The 18,156-nt window shown below is 38.6% G+C and overlaps 1 protein-coding gene across 1 annotated transcript in view; it reads left to right on the top strand.

Moving 5' to 3' along the window:
• LOC126175760 (uroporphyrinogen-III synthase-like) overlaps positions 1-8,763 on the top strand; it is a 34,363-nt gene extending 25,600 nt beyond the window's left edge. The window contains exon 4 of the mRNA XM_049922732.1: positions 8,452-8,763. Coding sequence (XP_049778689.1) covers positions 8,452-8,571 — 120 coding nt within the window. The 3' untranslated portion in view covers positions 8,572-8,763. The remainder of the gene's footprint in view (positions 1-8,451) is intronic.
• Positions 8,764-18,156: the final 9,393 nt, after the last annotated feature.

Raw genomic sequence — 18,156 nt, 5'->3', positions numbered from 1 at the left:
TGGTTTCAGAAAAGGCCACAGCAGCACAATCCATGCAATAAATGAATTAGTCACAAAAGTCAGCAGATGTCTTGATGATAGAATGTGTGTGTCAGGCATCTTTTGTTACCTGTCCAAAGCCTTCGACACAGTAAATCATGACCTGCTTCTCAAAAAATTGGCATGCTATGGTTTTCAAGGCAAATCTCTTAGCTGGATGTCTTCGTACTTGGAAAACAGAAAACAAAGAGTACTTTTTAACATCAACGGCAAGAAATTTCTCTCTGGCTGGAAAAACACTCAGTTAGGTGTTCCACAAGGTTAAATATTTGGGCCACTGGTTTTTCTGTATTATATTAATGATATGCCATGTCAGGTACAGTCTGATACAATCCTTTATGCAGATGACTCAACAGCTGTAGTCGGTTGTAAAAATGAGGTAGACCTAATTCGTCATATTGAACAAACACTTGGGGAAGTGGAGGCATGGGTCTAAAACAATAACTTGACATTAAATTTTACAAAAACAGAAATTGTTCATTTTACCACAAAACAATCTGCACAGTCTATAAGTGAAATAAGGTATAGGACAAAAAATTAGAGACTGCAGACTGTGTCAAATTCCTTGGCGTGTTAGTCAAGAAAAACCTGTTATGGAGTTACCATGTGGACAACATACTGGGTCGACTGAATAGCCTTGTATATATTATGAATATCTTGTATAGTATTACTGATTTAGCTGTAAGAAAAACTGTATATAATGCATATTTTGTTTCAGTCATTAGGTATAGTATAATTTTCTGGGGGTCTGAAAAAACGAATTTACTTAGAGCTTTTAGACAACAAAAAAGAATCATCCGAGCAATGGTGGGAGCAAAACCAAAGCAACATTGCAAGCCTTTATTTGTAAAACTAGATCTAATGAGCATTCCAAGCATATACATCTAAGAAACTCTCACTTTCACAAAAAGAAACCCACAAATTTTTGAGGGCAACTTCTTCTTGCATCAATATGATACTAGATATAGAACGAGCTACATGTTACCTACCCACCGTTTAAAATCGTGAAAAAACCCTATACTATATGGGCATGAAATTTGTAAATAAAATAAGGAAAGATATGGATGACCCAAATGTAAAAGGTACCAAAAGAGACCTGGAAAAATATCTGAAAGATAAATGTTACTTTATATTTAAAAAGAAAGATGATGAGACTTACCAAACAAAAGCGCTGGCAGGTTGATAGACACACAAACAAACACAAACATACACACAAAATTCTAGCTTTCGCAACCAACGGTTGCCTCGTCAGGAAAGAGGGAAGGAGAGGGTCTGTGTATATGCGGATGGATATGTGTGTGTGTGCGAGTGTATACCTGTCCTTTTTTCCCCCTAAGGTAAGTCTTTCCGCTCCCGGGATTGGAATGACTCCTTACCCTCTCCCTTAAAACCCAAATCCTTGTCTTTCCCTCTCCTTCCCTCTTTCCTGACGAGGCAACCGTTGGTTGCGAAAGCTAGAATTTTGTGTGTATGTTTGTGTTTGTTTGTGTCTCTATCGACCTGCCAGCGCTTTTGTTTGGTAAGTCTCATCATCTTTCTTTTTAAATATATTTTTCCCACGTGGAATGTTTCCCTCTATTATATTCATATAAATGTTACTTTAGTATAGAAGATTTCATGAATGGCAACAATGCATTATAATTGTAATTAAAATACCTCTTTGAAGATTTTACACCATATATATTATTAGTTTATTGTCTATTTTTAGTATTATTATATATGGTGTAAACTGACAAGTCACCTATGTCACAATCTTTGATTGTATAAGGCATGTTATGTGATAATACAAATTGAATTGAATTGAAAAGATCACTTATTACTACCTCCACACAAAGCAGTATGACCTTGATATCAACCATGCTTGTCCACGGCGTCTAGATGATTATGCCCAAGTACTAAACTATATGACAGTGTAAGAAGAATAAAATAGAATACAGGATAGTATAAGACTTGAAGATAATTTGATGTAAGAAAACGAATATGGAAGTAACACCAAACCCAGCTTGGGATCCGATGGTCATCACTCCCCCCGTTAACACAGAATGTTAATGTCCCTGGGGATCCCATGGATCTGCTCTTAACATCACTTGAGCAAGTGCAGACCAGCACTTCTTATTACATTTTGTGTGAAAGTCTCCCCTCAACAAAACAATTACCACTTTACTAGTGAACACTACATTCTGTGAAGCTACCCCCTTCTCTGTCTTATTCTGGATAAGTTTAAATTCCGTCCACAAATCGTCTATGCCTTTTTTAGTATCATCAAGTTCTGAAGCTAAACGTGGTGGAATGTTGTCTGTGTTTACCCTTTCGGCAACTTTCGGTCGATTAATTCCTCTACCTGTTCCTCCAGACTGCGTATATTTATGGTGTCTTTCATTAAAATTTCTCTCTACTGCATCTATGACCCCTGCAATTTGCGATTGGACAATAGTGATCAGTTTGTCTTGTCTTTCAATGGTATCTTTTAAGGTATATAATCTCTGATATGAATATAATAGAGGGAAACATTCCACGTGGGAAAAATATATCTAAAAATAAAGATGATGAGACGTACCAAACAAAAGCGCTGGCAGGTCGATCGACACACAAACAAACACAAACATACACACAAAATTCAAGCTTTCGCAACAAACGGTTGCTTCGTCAGGAAAGAGGGAAGGAGAGGGAAAGACGAAAAGATGTGGGTTTTAAAGGAGAGGGTAAGGAGTCATTCCAATCCCGGGAGCGGAAAGACTTACCTTAGGGGGAAAAAAGGACAGGTATACACCCGCACACACACACATATCCATCCGCACATACACAGACACAAGCAGACATTTGTAAAGGCAAAGAGTTTGGGCAGAGATGTCAGTCGAGGCGGAAGTACAGAGGCAAAGATGTTGTTCAATGACAGGTGAGGTATGAGCGGCGGCAACTTGAAATTAGCGGAGGTTGAGGCCTGGCGGATAGCGAGAAGAGAGGATATGCTGAAGGGCAAGTTCCCATCTCCGGACTTCTGTCAGGTTGGTGTTAGTGGGAAGTATCCAGATCACCCGGACGGTGTAACACTGTGCCAAGATGTGCTGGCCGTGCACCAAGGCATGTTTAGCCACAGGGTGATCCTCATTACCAACAAACACTGTCTGCCTGTGTCCATTCATGCGAATGGACAGTTTGTTGCTGTTTATTCCCACATAGAAGGCTTCACAGTGTAGGCAGGTCAGTTGGTAAATCACGTGGGTGCTTTCACACGTGGCTCTGCCTTTGATCGTGTACACCTTCCGGGTTACAGGACTGGAGTAGGTGGTGGTGGGAGGGTGCATGGGACAGGTTTTACACCAGGGGCGGTTACAAGGGTAGGAGCCAGAGGGTAGGGAAGGTGGTTTGGGGATTTCATAGGGATGAACTAAGAGGTTACGAAGGTTAGGTGGACGGCGGAAAGACACTCTTGGTGGAGTGGGGAGGATTTCATGAAGGATGGATCTCATTTCAGGCCAGGATTTGAGGAAGTCGTATCCCTGCTGGAGAGCCACATTCAGAGTCTGATCCAGTCCCGGAAAGTATCCTGTCACAAGTGGGGCACTTTTGGGGTCCTTCTGTGGGAGGTTCCGTGTTTGAGGAGATGAGGAAGTGGCTCTGGTTATTTGCTTCTGTACCAGGTCGGGAGGGTAGTTGCGGGATGCGAAAGCTGTTGTCAGGTTGTTGGTGTAATGCTTCAGGGATTCCGGACTGGAGCAGATTCGTTTGCCACGAAGACCTAGGCTGTAGGGAAGGGACCGTTTGATGTGGAATGGGTGGCAGCTGTCGTAATGGAGGTACTGTTGCTTGTTGGTGGGTTTGATGTGGACGGACGTGTGAAGCTGGCCATTGGACAGGTGGAGGTCAACGTCAAGGAAAGTGGCATGGGATTTAGAGTAGGACCAGGTGAATCTGATGGAACCAAAGGAGTTGAGGTTGGAGAGGAAATTCTGGAGTTCTTCTTCACTGTGAGTCCAGATCATGAAAATGTCATCAATAAATCTGTACCAAACTTTGGGTTGGCAGGCCTGGGTAACCAAGAAGGCTTCCTCTAAGCGACGCATGAATAGGTTGGCATACGAGGGGGCCATCCTGGTACCCATGGCTGTTCCCTTTAATTTTTGGTATGTCTGGCCTTCGAAAGTGGAGAAGTTGTGGGTCAGGATGAAGCTGGCTTAGGTAATGAGGAAAGAGGTTTTAGGTAGGGTGGCAGGTGATCGGCGTCAAAGGAAGTGCTCCATCGCAGTGAGGCCCTGGACATGCGGAATATTTGTGTATAAGGAAGTGGCATCAATGGTTACAAGGATGGTTTCCGGGGGTAACAGACCGGGTAGGGATTCCAGGCGTTCGAGAAAGTGGTTGGTGTCTTTGATGAAGGATGGGAGACTGCATGTAATGGGTTGAAGGTGTTGATCTACATAGGCAGAGATGCGTTCTGTGGGGGCTTGGTAACCAGCTACAATGGGACGGCCGGGATGATTGGGTTTGTGAATTTTAGGAAGAAGGTAGGGGTGCGGGGTGTTGGTGGGGTCAGGAGGTTGATGGAAACAGGTGAAAGGTTTTGTAGGGGGCCTAAGGTTCTGAGGATTCCTTGAAGCTCCGCCTGGACATCAGGAATGGGATTACCTTGGCAAACTTTGTAAGTAGTGTTGTCTGAAAACTGACGCAGCCCCTCAGCCACATACTCCCGACGATCAAGTACCACGGTCGTGGAACCCTTGTCCGCCGGAAGAATGACGATGGATCGGTCAGCCTTCAGATCACGGATAGCCTGGGCTTCAGCAGTGGTGTCACAACACCTCCACAACGACCCCATTAAGTTTTATTTACATGCCCTCCGCAAACATGCTTTCGCCCTAGCCAGATTACACTCCCATATTTCTCAGCTTCATCCTGACCCACAACTTCTCCACTTTCGAAGGCCAGACATACCAAAAATTAAAGGGAACAGCCATGGGTACCAGGATGGCCCCAACCTATTCATGCGTCGCTTAGAGGAAGCCTCTTTCCTGACGAAGCAACCGTTTGTTGCGAAAGCTTGAATTTTGTGTGTATGTCTGTGTTTTTGTTTGTGTGTCTATCGACATGCCAGCACTTTCGTTTGGTAAGTCACATCATCTTTGATTTTAGAAGTAAATACTCTAGCGTAGTTAGTACCACGAGATAGCATGCATCTACAAAATAACAAAACCATGTATAGAGTTCTATACATGATCACTATGTATAGTGCCTTGTCAACAGTCTATGGCCAGGGGCAAAACTAAGCCGAGAGTGGCTGATACAGTGACTCATCTTACATGTCTTACAAGGTCCAGTAAGCACATCAAGCGATGTGGCACAGTGGTTAGTACACTGGGCTCGTACAGATAATAGTTCTAATCTCCATCTGTCTGCCTATCCAGATTTAGGTTTTCCATGATTTCCATAATTCAGTTAAGCCAAGTGTTGAAATGGTTCTTTTAAATGGGCACAGTTTATTTCCCTCCCCATCCTTCCATAACTAGAACATGTGCTCTATCTTCAATGACCTTAATGAAATGGAAATGTGCTGTCTTCTGTGCAGTGGCTCAAGAAAGATAATTTGGTTGGCCATCTGATCTGATGTTCCATGAAATTGGCAACCATAAGGTTGTTAAAGCATCATTGATCATTTGTTAAATAAATAGTTAAAAAATGTTAGAGATTTCTGCTTACTCCGTACAACAGTAAAATGGTTATGAAGTGCCAAAGTGATCAACAGCAAAATTCAGCATTGAAAAAGAGAATGTAAAATGTGCTAAATACATTTTTACTGTAGAGGGTAATGTTGGATTGCAAACACCCACCATATTTCAATACCTGTATTAGAAAGTATCTTTGGAAGCAGAGAGAGTTGCATGCCAAGTTGAAATAAAGATGAATCCTTGCTGACAAAAGCTGAACAAAGTCGAAACAGACATAATTACAGCTACTTGATAAGTATTCACTGAATTGAGGAGGAGGATCTCATTTTCCAAGTTGTCAAAGAACTCAAAAACATTGTTTTTCTGCATTCCATCTGTCACTGGATCAAAGTCATCTGCTAGCTGATCATTACAGCACAGAAATGGAATATGATGAAAGAACTCAAAAACATTGTTTTTCTGCATTCCCTCTGTCACTGGATCAAAGTCATCTGCTAGCTGATCATTACAACACAGAAATGGAATATGATGAAATACAGACTTATATATAAAATTCTGCTTCCAAAACTGCTTCACTGAGAACACAACACAGTTCCTTGTTTCGATCGTCAGAGGGATGTCAAAATTTAGGACATGGAATTGATTGAGCTTAGAACTGAAAAACTGTAGATATTTTATGGGCAAAAAGCCACTAGACCTTGTGCTCAGCCATAAGATTCTATGCTGAATATGCAGAAGAGCTAGCTTTTTTCTTAGTGGCAGTGTGTTGTAAATTTGTGGAACAAACCAAGTACATTGTTGGAGAAAGGCTCAGATCATTCAAAGTCTTTAAGAAAGGTTGCAGGATAGACATACAGAAACAGAACTTCAGACCCATCTTCATTATACCAGTTTACTACAGGAAGATATGATGGTTTCTTTTCTTTCCCCAAGATCAGGCATTCTCTCTATAGGAATCTATGTGAAGTCTACAGATGCTGATTGTGTGTGGAGGCAAGGTTGATGCTGTGTTTTACATCTTTCAGAAACTGTTATGTATAATTTTGCATCATCACATAGCTATCGTACAAGCAGGAAGACTCTCAGATGATTAGTGTTTGCTGCAAAGACAATTAACCGCCAAAGTAAATAAATTGAATCTAATCCACATAAACAGACAAAAAGACCCAATATTGTTTAACTGCATGATTGGCAATCAGTATTTTAGAGTCAGTCAAGTATCTGTCCAGACTAATTTAAGACAGAATCACTCCACCGATCAAACTGGATTTATCTGTCAAGTTGTAAGGAAGGGTAATTCACCCACAAAGAAGGCTTCTTACAAAGTTCTAAGTTGACCAATTCGTAGGTATTGTTTTTCAGTGTAGGAACCTTATCAGGTTGGACTAACAGATAACAGTGTTTCAGGAGACGTGTGAATAGTCATGAGTTTATTTACACAGAATGAAATGTGAATAGTCATGAGTTTATTTACCCAGAATGAAAGCATAACAGAGATATCCAGTGGGAGATGCTGCAAGGTGATATACATTGTAGAGAGAATTACTCCCAAAATTTCAAGACCACATTTTAATATGTACCAAGAAATATACAACATCCTCCAGAATACATAATTTGTAATGATGAAAAAGAGAAAATCCGAGAAATTTATGCGTATGCAGTGGGATACTGTCAATCCTTCCTGCATACCATCCACAGCTGAAATAGGAAGAGGGGGGGAAAAGATTCTTGTACACTATATGGTGGCTTATAAGAGTACAGGAATACATGTAGGTCTAAAAATGCCTCATCATCATGTCCAGTATTTGTATATCATCTGGATTCTATTCTGAAGTAATGTTAATCATTATGGCTTGTTAGTTACTTCCTAAAATTCGTACTTGAGAGCACCAGTTTTATTCGTAAAGCGCCTTTGGTATGTCACTGCACTGTCCAAAATAGTTCATAATATCTCCAGTGCAGCATTCATTATCTATAGAAGAGAGTGGAGCATCGAATATTGCTTGTTCACACAGTGGAGTGTCCTGTCTGTCCTGTACCCACTGTTATACGGTCTTACCTGACAAGTGGGGTTCAAATCCCTATCAGTCTATCCAGATATATGTTTTTCATGGTTTCCCTAAATGGCTCAACTGCTGCTTCCGTTTGCAGACCGTAACAGAATATCATGTCTGTCATTTCCTGTGTGGAATAATTGACTTCTCCAACACGAGTAAGTGCAGAGATAACATCACAATGTAAAAGCATTTCACAAACTTACTGAAATGCAAACTAGTTCTGTTGGAACTAGTGTATATGCCACATTTATCCAAAACTGTGAATATGGTTACAGTAACAACACTAACAGATGTTCACTAAATGCTGTATCCATGGAAATCAACAGAGGAATTCATCCTCATTTGTTTACTGCATTTTATAGGTGATTTGTAATAGTAAAGAACTTGCAGTTGAAGACATAGGTTTCACATTAGTCAAGACGGACACTTGCTTACAGCTCTCAAGATATGCATTTTAGGGCCAACATTTTGTCTTGTTTTGGTCCAACATGCCACCTTTCAAAATTTGTGATACATTTTTTTAAGCACCCTGTCTACTGTTGAAGGCATGTGTATATTTGAAACATACGCTTCACTGATATTGTCCCATGAGTTTTCCCTTGCCAGTGAGTACTGTACTTACTCTGTGTCATGCAGCAGATAGAAAATCAGCTGGAATATTAATTAAAATAAATGTATTAATTTCTTTTTAGATTGTGGCAATTGGGCCCACTACGGAGGCCTCTCTGAAGACTGCAGGTTTAACTGTGTGGACAACGGCAGAAAAACCAACACCTCAGCACCTAACCAAAGCAATCATAGAACATTTATAACTTGTTGCTCTAATGTGATATTATTATTAGTCAATTTTTTTATCGTTTTACCGCTCATCCAATTTCAGTATGTTGCTGATGTTAATATATTATTGCATAAATTCTTGTTAATTATTTTTGTCTTCAGTTTGTGGGAGAAAGCATTCTTATGTCATTTTTTAAATGAGTATACAATAAAGAACTTGAGAGCTGTTTTAACACCTTGTTACTTGTTGCCAACTGCATTTGTGGTAATTTTCAATAGAAATTTGTGGAAGTACTTTCAACATAACGGTGAATATTTATGCATGAACTTTTGTGTGTGAAGATCCTATAATAAACATTTGAAGAAATTTTTTAAGGGAATGACTGCTGAAAAATATCCTTGTGTGTGTGTGTGTGTGTGTGTGTGTGTGTGTGTGTGTGTGTGTGTGTGTATGTGTGTGTGTGTGTGTGTGTGTGTGGGCGTTTAAGTATACTGCAGGTTGAGAACGAAAGGGGGGAGGGCTAAAGGTAACAATTCATTTATAGATGCATGAGGGATGGTGCTTAAGCACCCATAGATCAGAAAGTTGCATAGGTTTTGAGGTGGTTGCACATAGTAGACTATAAGATAAAGTATGGGGCAAGATGTACAAGGAGGAGTTAGAGAAGTATCTGGGTAACATCGTACCAAAATAAGGGGGAGGGGTATAGATAATGGTAGAGGAGAATACAATATTGGAACAGAAGAAGTATGCGATTGTAAATGATAGCAGAAAAGAATGAGGGCTAGAAAATAGGAAGGGATTTGCCAATCGTCAAGATTTAGTAAGTTTTGACCAGGGGTGGAGGGATGGGAGAATGTTTCTTCGCAGCATAGAGAAGGTTATGGCGCAGGAAGAGAATTCAAATTGTACAGGTGTTGAAGCAGTTGTTAGTGTCATTAGTGTTACAGACTGCAGCATGTTCCACAACTGGGTAGTCGAGTTTTTGAATTGTGGTAGTCAGTCATACAGGGAGACATTTGATAAGTTGTCATACACAATCGCTTTCTGCTCACTTATTACTCACCCTGTGATCTGCAGTTTGAAAACCTGCTTTTGAAATGTATAGTCACCTAGGTTAATGTCCTACGGTAACACCACTGTTGTCTTTGCCATAACACTAAATTGTAATGTTTCTGCAATACATTATGCTTCAATTTATTTTCATTTTATAATATATACTTTGCCTTGCTGATGCACTCTTGATATGTACATCTCAGTTTGCTAACCACTGGTTATCCATCACAGTCATGTGTATTTTATTGTAATGGTGCATGCAGATTTCTGAGCTGACACATTCAAATACAACACATTACCCTCTCCACTATTTTTGTCATTTTATACTCTCTGCACAACCTTATCACAATGATGACTTCTTTAAAAAATTATTTTTAAAATTGTTCTTCCCTATTTTCACTCCCTCTGTTGGGGCACCACTTCTGTGCTTGGCCCCACCATGAACCTTCATTCTACTTTTGCCACTTTAAAAAATTTGCCGTCTCCCTAATGAAACTGAAATTCTCCTCAGCAATTTGTATCTCTCTCAGTGGATTTACTATAAAAATTCCTCTTGTTGTTCGCCATCCATCCATTCACAAAGACCATCTTCTCCTTTTCCAACACTTTGTAACATTTGACCACACTAGTCCTAGGTAATTATGCTAGTGGCCATTTAAGTTGCAACACCATGAAGACGGCATTAAATTGGCATGAAGTGTAGTATGAGCTTATATGTGCAAATAATTAACATTTCAGTGTAAGCACATAAAGTAGGCAAGAGTTGCAAGACCCATTTTCTGTACGTAAAGAATGATTACACGGCAGATTTCTCATTCAGAAATCACATTTGTGCTTTTGAATGTTGATTGTGTGTGAGAAGATTGTCATAGGTTCTGAGAGCTTTTGACATTTATTTTTTAATGTACTAAGGTATGTGAGTCCACCATGCTTAAGAAGAAAGAGAAATGTCTACCAGCTTTAATCTTACACTCCCACATGTCACCATTAAATTTCTTTGTCTTTAAAAGTTTTGAAAGCTTTGAGAGGCGTAAGGTATACAAAACAAAAACTTTTTACGTATTTTCATTTTCTCTTGTTGTTGGCTGCAGTTCTCGTGTCTAGGGGTACATTCTCAAGGCCGAAAATTTTGATTTTGTAGGTTCCTGTTGATGTGAATAATGTTTGAAGATTTGCCTCTTTTACTCTTGAATTTTATTTTTTGCCACATTTTTCAGTATCACACCGATTTTACAATTTCCACTTCAGAACACAAATCCACATTGTTAAAATTATAAATACATCTGTTTCCATGGGAGGCATGCCCACTACCCCCAACATTCTGCAGTACTTACAATATTCCAAAGAGTTTACAAAGCAAAAGAGTTTACAAACTTTCTTGACAAAAGCAGAATTTTTACCATGTTCTATCATTATCTTATAAATGAATCCAGAAGTAAATGTAATAAATTGCATTAGATTGTGCAATTAATAATATGAATTTTAAGTATAACACATATTTCATAATTTCAAATAAAGAATAATTTTAATCATACATGCAGAGTGTAACAAATTAATTTCTTTTTGTACATCTTAGTCTGAAATATAATACATCGTATACAAAACCAAATGAAATTATTTTCAGTGAAACAGATGAGGATGTTCATCTATACTGGATTCGGGATTAATCCTGGTATCAGCTACTTCTAAAAAAAGGTTTTGTTAGAAAAAGGTGTCCCATTACAAAATTTGAAAACAGTATGTTTACAGTATTTTGTGACAGACTATAAGGTTTGCCAGACAGTGTACAAGATGATGCTAGAATATAGATGTACAGAAGTATCTGATACATAAGATATTACAGAAAACATAAGCAAAATATCTACTATACAAGTCATAATCTATACATATATCAGGATATGATATTCAGATTTTCAGATCTGTGGAACATACTGTCACAAGAAAATAATACAAGGTCAAAACTACAACATTACATCACTAAACTATAGAAATAAATACAGAGACATTGTAAATTACTAGAATTATAAATTGTAAGCAACACCCATGCAATCAGGCTTTCAAAATCTTCAAAAGAGAAGAGAAAATTTCAGAGGCTAAGTATACGACAAGTGGGCCAACTCAAAAAACTCACAATGACGGGTACAGACCAGAAGAATATACTCAACCATGAGTATGAATCAGTCAGCGACATGAACCAGAGTGTTTAAGGATATGTTGACTCATGAAAAAACAAAATAATGGAAAAATATTAAAAGAACAAAATAATGGAAAAATATTAGGGCCTAAGTTTCCGATGTGGGGATCAAACCATGTATCCAAACCACACCAGGTACAAATCAGCAAAAAAATGTTTCGACGCAACAAAATTAATAAAGCTCATAATCATGTCAATAAGTTCAATTATGCAAAGAGTAATTGTAAGAATCATCCAGCCTTAATCAATAGTTGTATGCTCTCCTTGAGCACACACAGTCGCGATGACCAGGGGTACCCAAAACAGAGATAAGCATGAATCTGTCCACAACTCAAGTTCAAATCAGATACAATATTGCAATACTCAGGATAAATACAGGTAAACAGAGTCATGGTTATCTTTGAAGGATGACACAATGCAGTAGCTTGAGAATTGAAAGCAGGCATGTATACATCTTGTTATATTGTCTATACGTGTAAATGTCTTCCACGCTATTTGCCAATTATCTATACAACCAACCTACGTACACCGAGACCTAGAAGATTCATTTACAACTGATTTAAAAAATACATACTGATTGAAAGTTACATAATGTTCTGGAAAGTCAATCCCCCTACTCGAAAAAACATGCATTTATGTTGAATAACACTGTCTGCAATCTTGGCTAACAATTCACAAATATCAGACACAATGCAGATTTAGTTGATGGATGCGCATACATTACCGAGCACTTATGATCTTTTGTAAGTCAATTGGTCAGCAGGGTACAGCCATACAGCTGTGTGGTCTGTGTGGTGAGTGAATCCGCCCGCATCTTTCAGCTTCCTCCTTAAGAGTTCTTATCACACACTCCGACGGATAAGTAACGTCCTGTCTAGCATTCATATCAAATCTTGAAACATTATTTTGTGTACTAAATACGCTGTTCTATACATTCTTCACATCAGACGAGATATGCTCCCCTTAGTCATTTTTCTAAGTCAATTACATGGGATTTATGTCAGGTGTGATTAAAAAGTGTTCACATATGAAACATTAATATTCAGAGTTAAATGCAATGAAAAGAAATGGATTATTAAGGTATTACTCACAGATATGCTCAGATACTATTCCTAATTTTTGCAGTACAAATTATGAACACTGTCCCATTTTAAAATTGCAAAAAGATCTTCTCATTTAGTCTCATGGCATATATGTATCAAATTCTAAAGCACAAATCTATTACAGAACATAATTATATAGTCTAGCACAGATTTTTAACTCAGTCAATAGATAAAATAGAACTTTAAAATTCACATCATCTTACCTACTAAATAAATGACAATAGGAAAAAAATAGATACTTGTGGATCATGTCTATATGCTTTCAGCTCAGTGATATTGCATAATCCAAATAACTTCTTAGATTTAGGATACACAAGCCTGTATGCACTAGGATGTGAATTGCCATGAATTTCAAATGATCCAATATAAGTATCGGAAAATTTCTTTATCTCAGATGTCAACACTTTAGATTTCTCTCTGGCTTTCACCAACCCAAAATCTCCTCCCTCCACCTTAGAAAATCTACTTTTTCCCATCATGTATCTGCTTTCTCCTACCCCCCTGTTTTTTCATCATCTCCCTAACACATTCTTCCCTCTCTTGCGGTGACAGAATTTTACATAGAGGAAACTCAACATTATCAGAAATAAAGTAGCTCATCTGCTATTAAACATGGTTGCAAATGGTGAAAAACCTGTTGAAGAATGTTGTAAGCTGTTCATAATATCCTCAAAATCACTGACATAATCTATCCAACTGGTATGATTTTACTACAATGTGCTCTAAACAGTCTTCCAATCTCTTTCGTATATCTTTCTGCAGGTTTCTTGAAGGATGGTACTCCAAGGTTAAAATATGCCTTATTTTTGTGTGATCAACAAAATCTTTCCAAGCTTGTGATGTAAACTGAGAACCATTATCAGATAAGGTTGTTTTAGGATTACCCACCTGATGAAAATATGTGTTTTCAAACTTAGAGATGATTTGCTTACTGGTAGCTTTCTTGAGAGGAAACAGCTTTATGAAGTTCGAAAATACATCAACCACCACAAAAATATAACAAAATTCATTCTTAGATTTAGGTAAGGGTCCATAAACATCCACAGACATGAGATCTAGGTTACTATTAGGCAGTATGCTTTGCATTTGGCCTCTACTAGTTTGGTTACCTTCACTCTTTGACATCTGTCACAGCTGGCAATCTTCTTCTTGACTTTCCTTCCTATGTTTTAAAATATATGTTTTCCTGATTCTTCTGTTAGCAAATGGTGGATCCACAATGACAACTCTCATGTGTATAAGTAATTAAAGTATCAATATACTGTTCCGGCCAACATAGTTTCCAATCCTGTGAGTCAGTCGTATGTCTCTTGAATAAAATACTCTTGTGTACCTTATAATACAGTTCTGTCTTTTCTTCTCCTTTCTTACCCAACATGCTCTTAACCAATTTCCAATTTTGATCATGATTTTGATATCTGCAGATGTGTTTGCAAATTTTCAAGAATTCTTCTTCCTCTTTCACAGCTCTCAAGTACATAATTTTAAACTTATTCTCTCCTTCTCCAAAGCTGTTAGATGATTTACTGCCTAAAGGTGCCTAGGCAAAGCGTCATCAACTACATTGTTCATGCACTTAATGTATCTGATTTTATAATTGAACTGCTGTGAAAACAAGGCCCAATGAGTAATTCTGTTATGGTACAGCTTACACACCTGAAGGTAACATAATGCTTTGTGATCAGTATAGATGATGACTTTGTGACCTAGCAAATAATTTTTAAATTTGTTGAAAACCCAATATACAGCCAAATTTACAGTGTATGTCTTTTCGTGTTTCTGCAATACTCTACTAGCATATGCAAGAGATCTGTGTTCAATAACACCAACAATTTCATTCTCTTGAAATAAATGAACACCCAACACATCACTACTGTCTGTCATAAAACAAAAAGGAAGAGACAAATCTGGTCTGAACAATATCTGACTTTGATACAACTGTCATTTGATCTCATCGAAAGCATCCTGACACTCCTGATTCCAATCCCAAACAGTATTCTTCAAAAGTTCATACAAGCATGGAGCAATCAAAGCTGGGCTGTTACAAAGTTTTCTATAAAATCCTGTTAGCCCAAAAAATGATTTAAGCTGTTTTTTGTTGTGAGGAGTAGGAAAATTAGCAATAGCAGCAAGTTTCTCTTTATCTGGTGCAATTCCTTTTTCAGATATAACATGTCCTAAAAATTTAACTTCTTCCACACCAAATTTACACTTACCTATTTTCAAAGTCATGCCTCCTGATTCTAATTTTGAAAACACATCTCTTAACAGATTCAAATGTTGTTCCCAAGTCTTTTCTGTGGCCAGAATGTTATCAACATACACAATTAATTTTGAATGCACTTCACTTCCTAAGACAGAATCCAGAGCTCTTATGAATTAAGCTACCAATACATTTAGCCCAAATTGCACCACATATTATTGAAAACACTTACCTCCATACAAAAATGCTGTATACTTTCTAGAATTAATTTCAAGTGGGATCTGGTGAAATCCAGAGATCAAGTCCAAACTACTCATGTATTTTACTTAACCAAATTCTGTCTGATGAGAAATTTATTAAGATGTCTAGAGTTCAAAACAATTCTCACTCGATCATTTATCTTACTTACCACAACTAAAGGATTATTGTAAGCATTCCTATTTCTCTCAATTACACACCATGTTTCCATTTTCTGAATTTCTTTCTCTATGTCTTTCCTTTTCGAAAATGGTATATTATGTGGCTTGAGAAGGGAAGGTTGATGATCTCTATGGTAAAGCATACACTGATAGCCTTTCACTTTTCCTGGTTTTTCACTAATCATGTTTTTAAACTCCAATAACGAATTCCTAAGTTGTTCCTTTTGTAGGTCATTAAGAGTTGTAGCTTCCCTTGCTTTAGAATCTACTACACTTTCAAAATCTTGATCCTCAATCTCATCAAAAACTAATATCATCATCAACCACCTGGTACTCACCTTGGTTCACAATGTTTTGCAGATAGTTACAACTTTTCCCACAGTTTAAAATATAGAAATTAGTTGTCACATAAGTATTACTTTTAGTTTCCAAAATAAACAATTCTTTAGCACTCCATCCAAAACAAGCCTCAACTTTCACTATCCAATCCATATCGAGAATTATATTTTCTTCCAGACTAGGGATCGGTAAGCATCCATGTTCAAAGGTTTTGCCCTCTATACTAAACGTTAATAGTTCCTGAGATTTTACCAATTTGCTTTGCTTACCTGTAACTCCTCTTATCTTTAGACCTACAATGGGCATTTCCACAAAATTCTAACTATACTGGATCTTGTCTCTAAATTGTTCAGATATACCACAAATTGGGCTACCTGCATTAAACAGTTCCCTTCCCATTGATCAACCTTGATCTTAATGTAAGGACATCCAAAATCTGAATCATCATCTCTGTTATTAGGCACTTCATGTAAAAGATAACTTTCAGTTTCATTAAATGCTACATCCACACTGTTTTTCCAAGGTTTTATCAATTTTACTGGTATCATAGCATTACTTTGGTTACACGTGCTGTCAGGTGAAGATTGAATGCACTGAATGGGTTCCATAGCACAACTAACATCACTTATTACAGAAGGAACACAAAATATATTAGTCAAAATTACATTTCCTACTGACATCATCTTTCACTTCATTCCACTAATTTGGATACAAATTTTAACTAACCACAGCTAACTTACTCCAGATTGCACATTTATCTACATTATCATCAATTTGGTCCCAAACAAATTTCAAAAAGTTTTCACCTTTATTCTCTAGGCTTACAGATAACACACCTTTACTGTTTGGGTCACTGCTCTGCATGAAATTAATGAAAAACTGCTTTGACTGGACTGGTATTTCATGACTCTCGCTTATATCATCATAAACATCACTTACTAACAAAGAGATAGAGGGGCTGGCCAGTACTTACCTCAGCTCAGTACAGCCGATAGATACACATAAAACACAACCGAAAATTTACATTCCTAGCTTTCGGAACAAATGTTCCTTCATCAGGGAGGAGAGAGGGGAAAGAAAGGGAAGAAGGGAAAGGAGATTCAGTTACTCACAACCCAGGCTATGAAGCAACAGGGAAGGAAAATAGGGAGGGTAGCAAGGATGGAGGCATGGTTGTCAGAGGGAAGCCAAAGATATTCTACTGTAAGTACTGTGCCAGCTTCAAACCAAAGAGGATGCATACAGAAGTAAAGAGGTATATAGTATAAAGATAAACACAACTATGTAGGATGAAAAGATGCGTGAATGGCTAAAGAGGAAAGGGAAAGAGGAGAAGACTGAAGAGTAAATGGGAGTGAGGTTGTTTAACGTAGGTTCAGTCCAGGGGGATGGCGAGATGAAAGGATGTGCTGGAGTGCAAGTTCCCATCTCCGCAGTTCAGAGGGACTGGTGTTGGGTGGGAGAAGCCAAATGGCACATACGGTGTAGCAGGTTCCTAGGTCCCTAGAATTATGCTGGAGGGCATGCTCCAACCTTCAACAAACCCCTCTCATAGCCAACAAACCTAGCCTAGCCACCCTACTTAATCTCCCCATCCCAGCACATACCCCACACAGACCAAATCTCAACTATAACCACAGTCAAATGCCACATATCACTAATCCCAATTCAGTCCTAAACCTCTCATCCAGATCCCTCTCTCCTCCAGAGACATCTGTTCTATCAAAAGGCTTAACCTTTAGCCCCACGCCTAAATTCAACCACACTGCCCTGGTTAAAGATCTCCTCTCATTCACCCGGAACCTCAACTGGAAATATCACTTCACTACCCAAACACAGCCCCCAAATATTAGACCCAGTGTTGAACCCTGTCTAGAACAGTTCCGACTGCCTTCCCAAAGGGATCCTCCTCCCCTCCCCCAAAACCATCCCTTGCAGACATTTCAGGATTTCCTCACATTCAGTGTTGCCTCCCAGTCCTTCTTGAAGAACATCCCGACAACCCCCAACATCACCCCAGCTGAATCCCGTGCCATTAAGGAGCTGAAAATAGACCGCTCTATTGTCATCCTCCCGGCGGATAAAGGCTCCACAACTGTCGTACTTGACCGTGTGGAGTATGTGGCAGAAGGACTGCGTCAACTCTCCGACACCTCAACCTACAAAGCTGTTACCCAGGATCCCATTCCCTCCATCCAGACTGAGCTGCAAAAAATCCTAAAAATCCAAGGTCCCTCACAAGGCCTCACAACGGCTTCCATAGACTTACTCATTCCACCTGAGCCACGTACCCCTACCTTCTACC

This window comes from Schistocerca cancellata, chromosome 3, assembly GCF_023864275.1.
Source record: "Schistocerca cancellata isolate TAMUIC-IGC-003103 chromosome 3, iqSchCanc2.1, whole genome shotgun sequence".
NCBI classification, from domain to species: Eukaryota; Metazoa; Arthropoda; class Insecta; order Orthoptera; family Acrididae; genus Schistocerca; species Schistocerca cancellata.
This window is presented reverse-complemented; position numbering and strand designations above follow the sequence as displayed.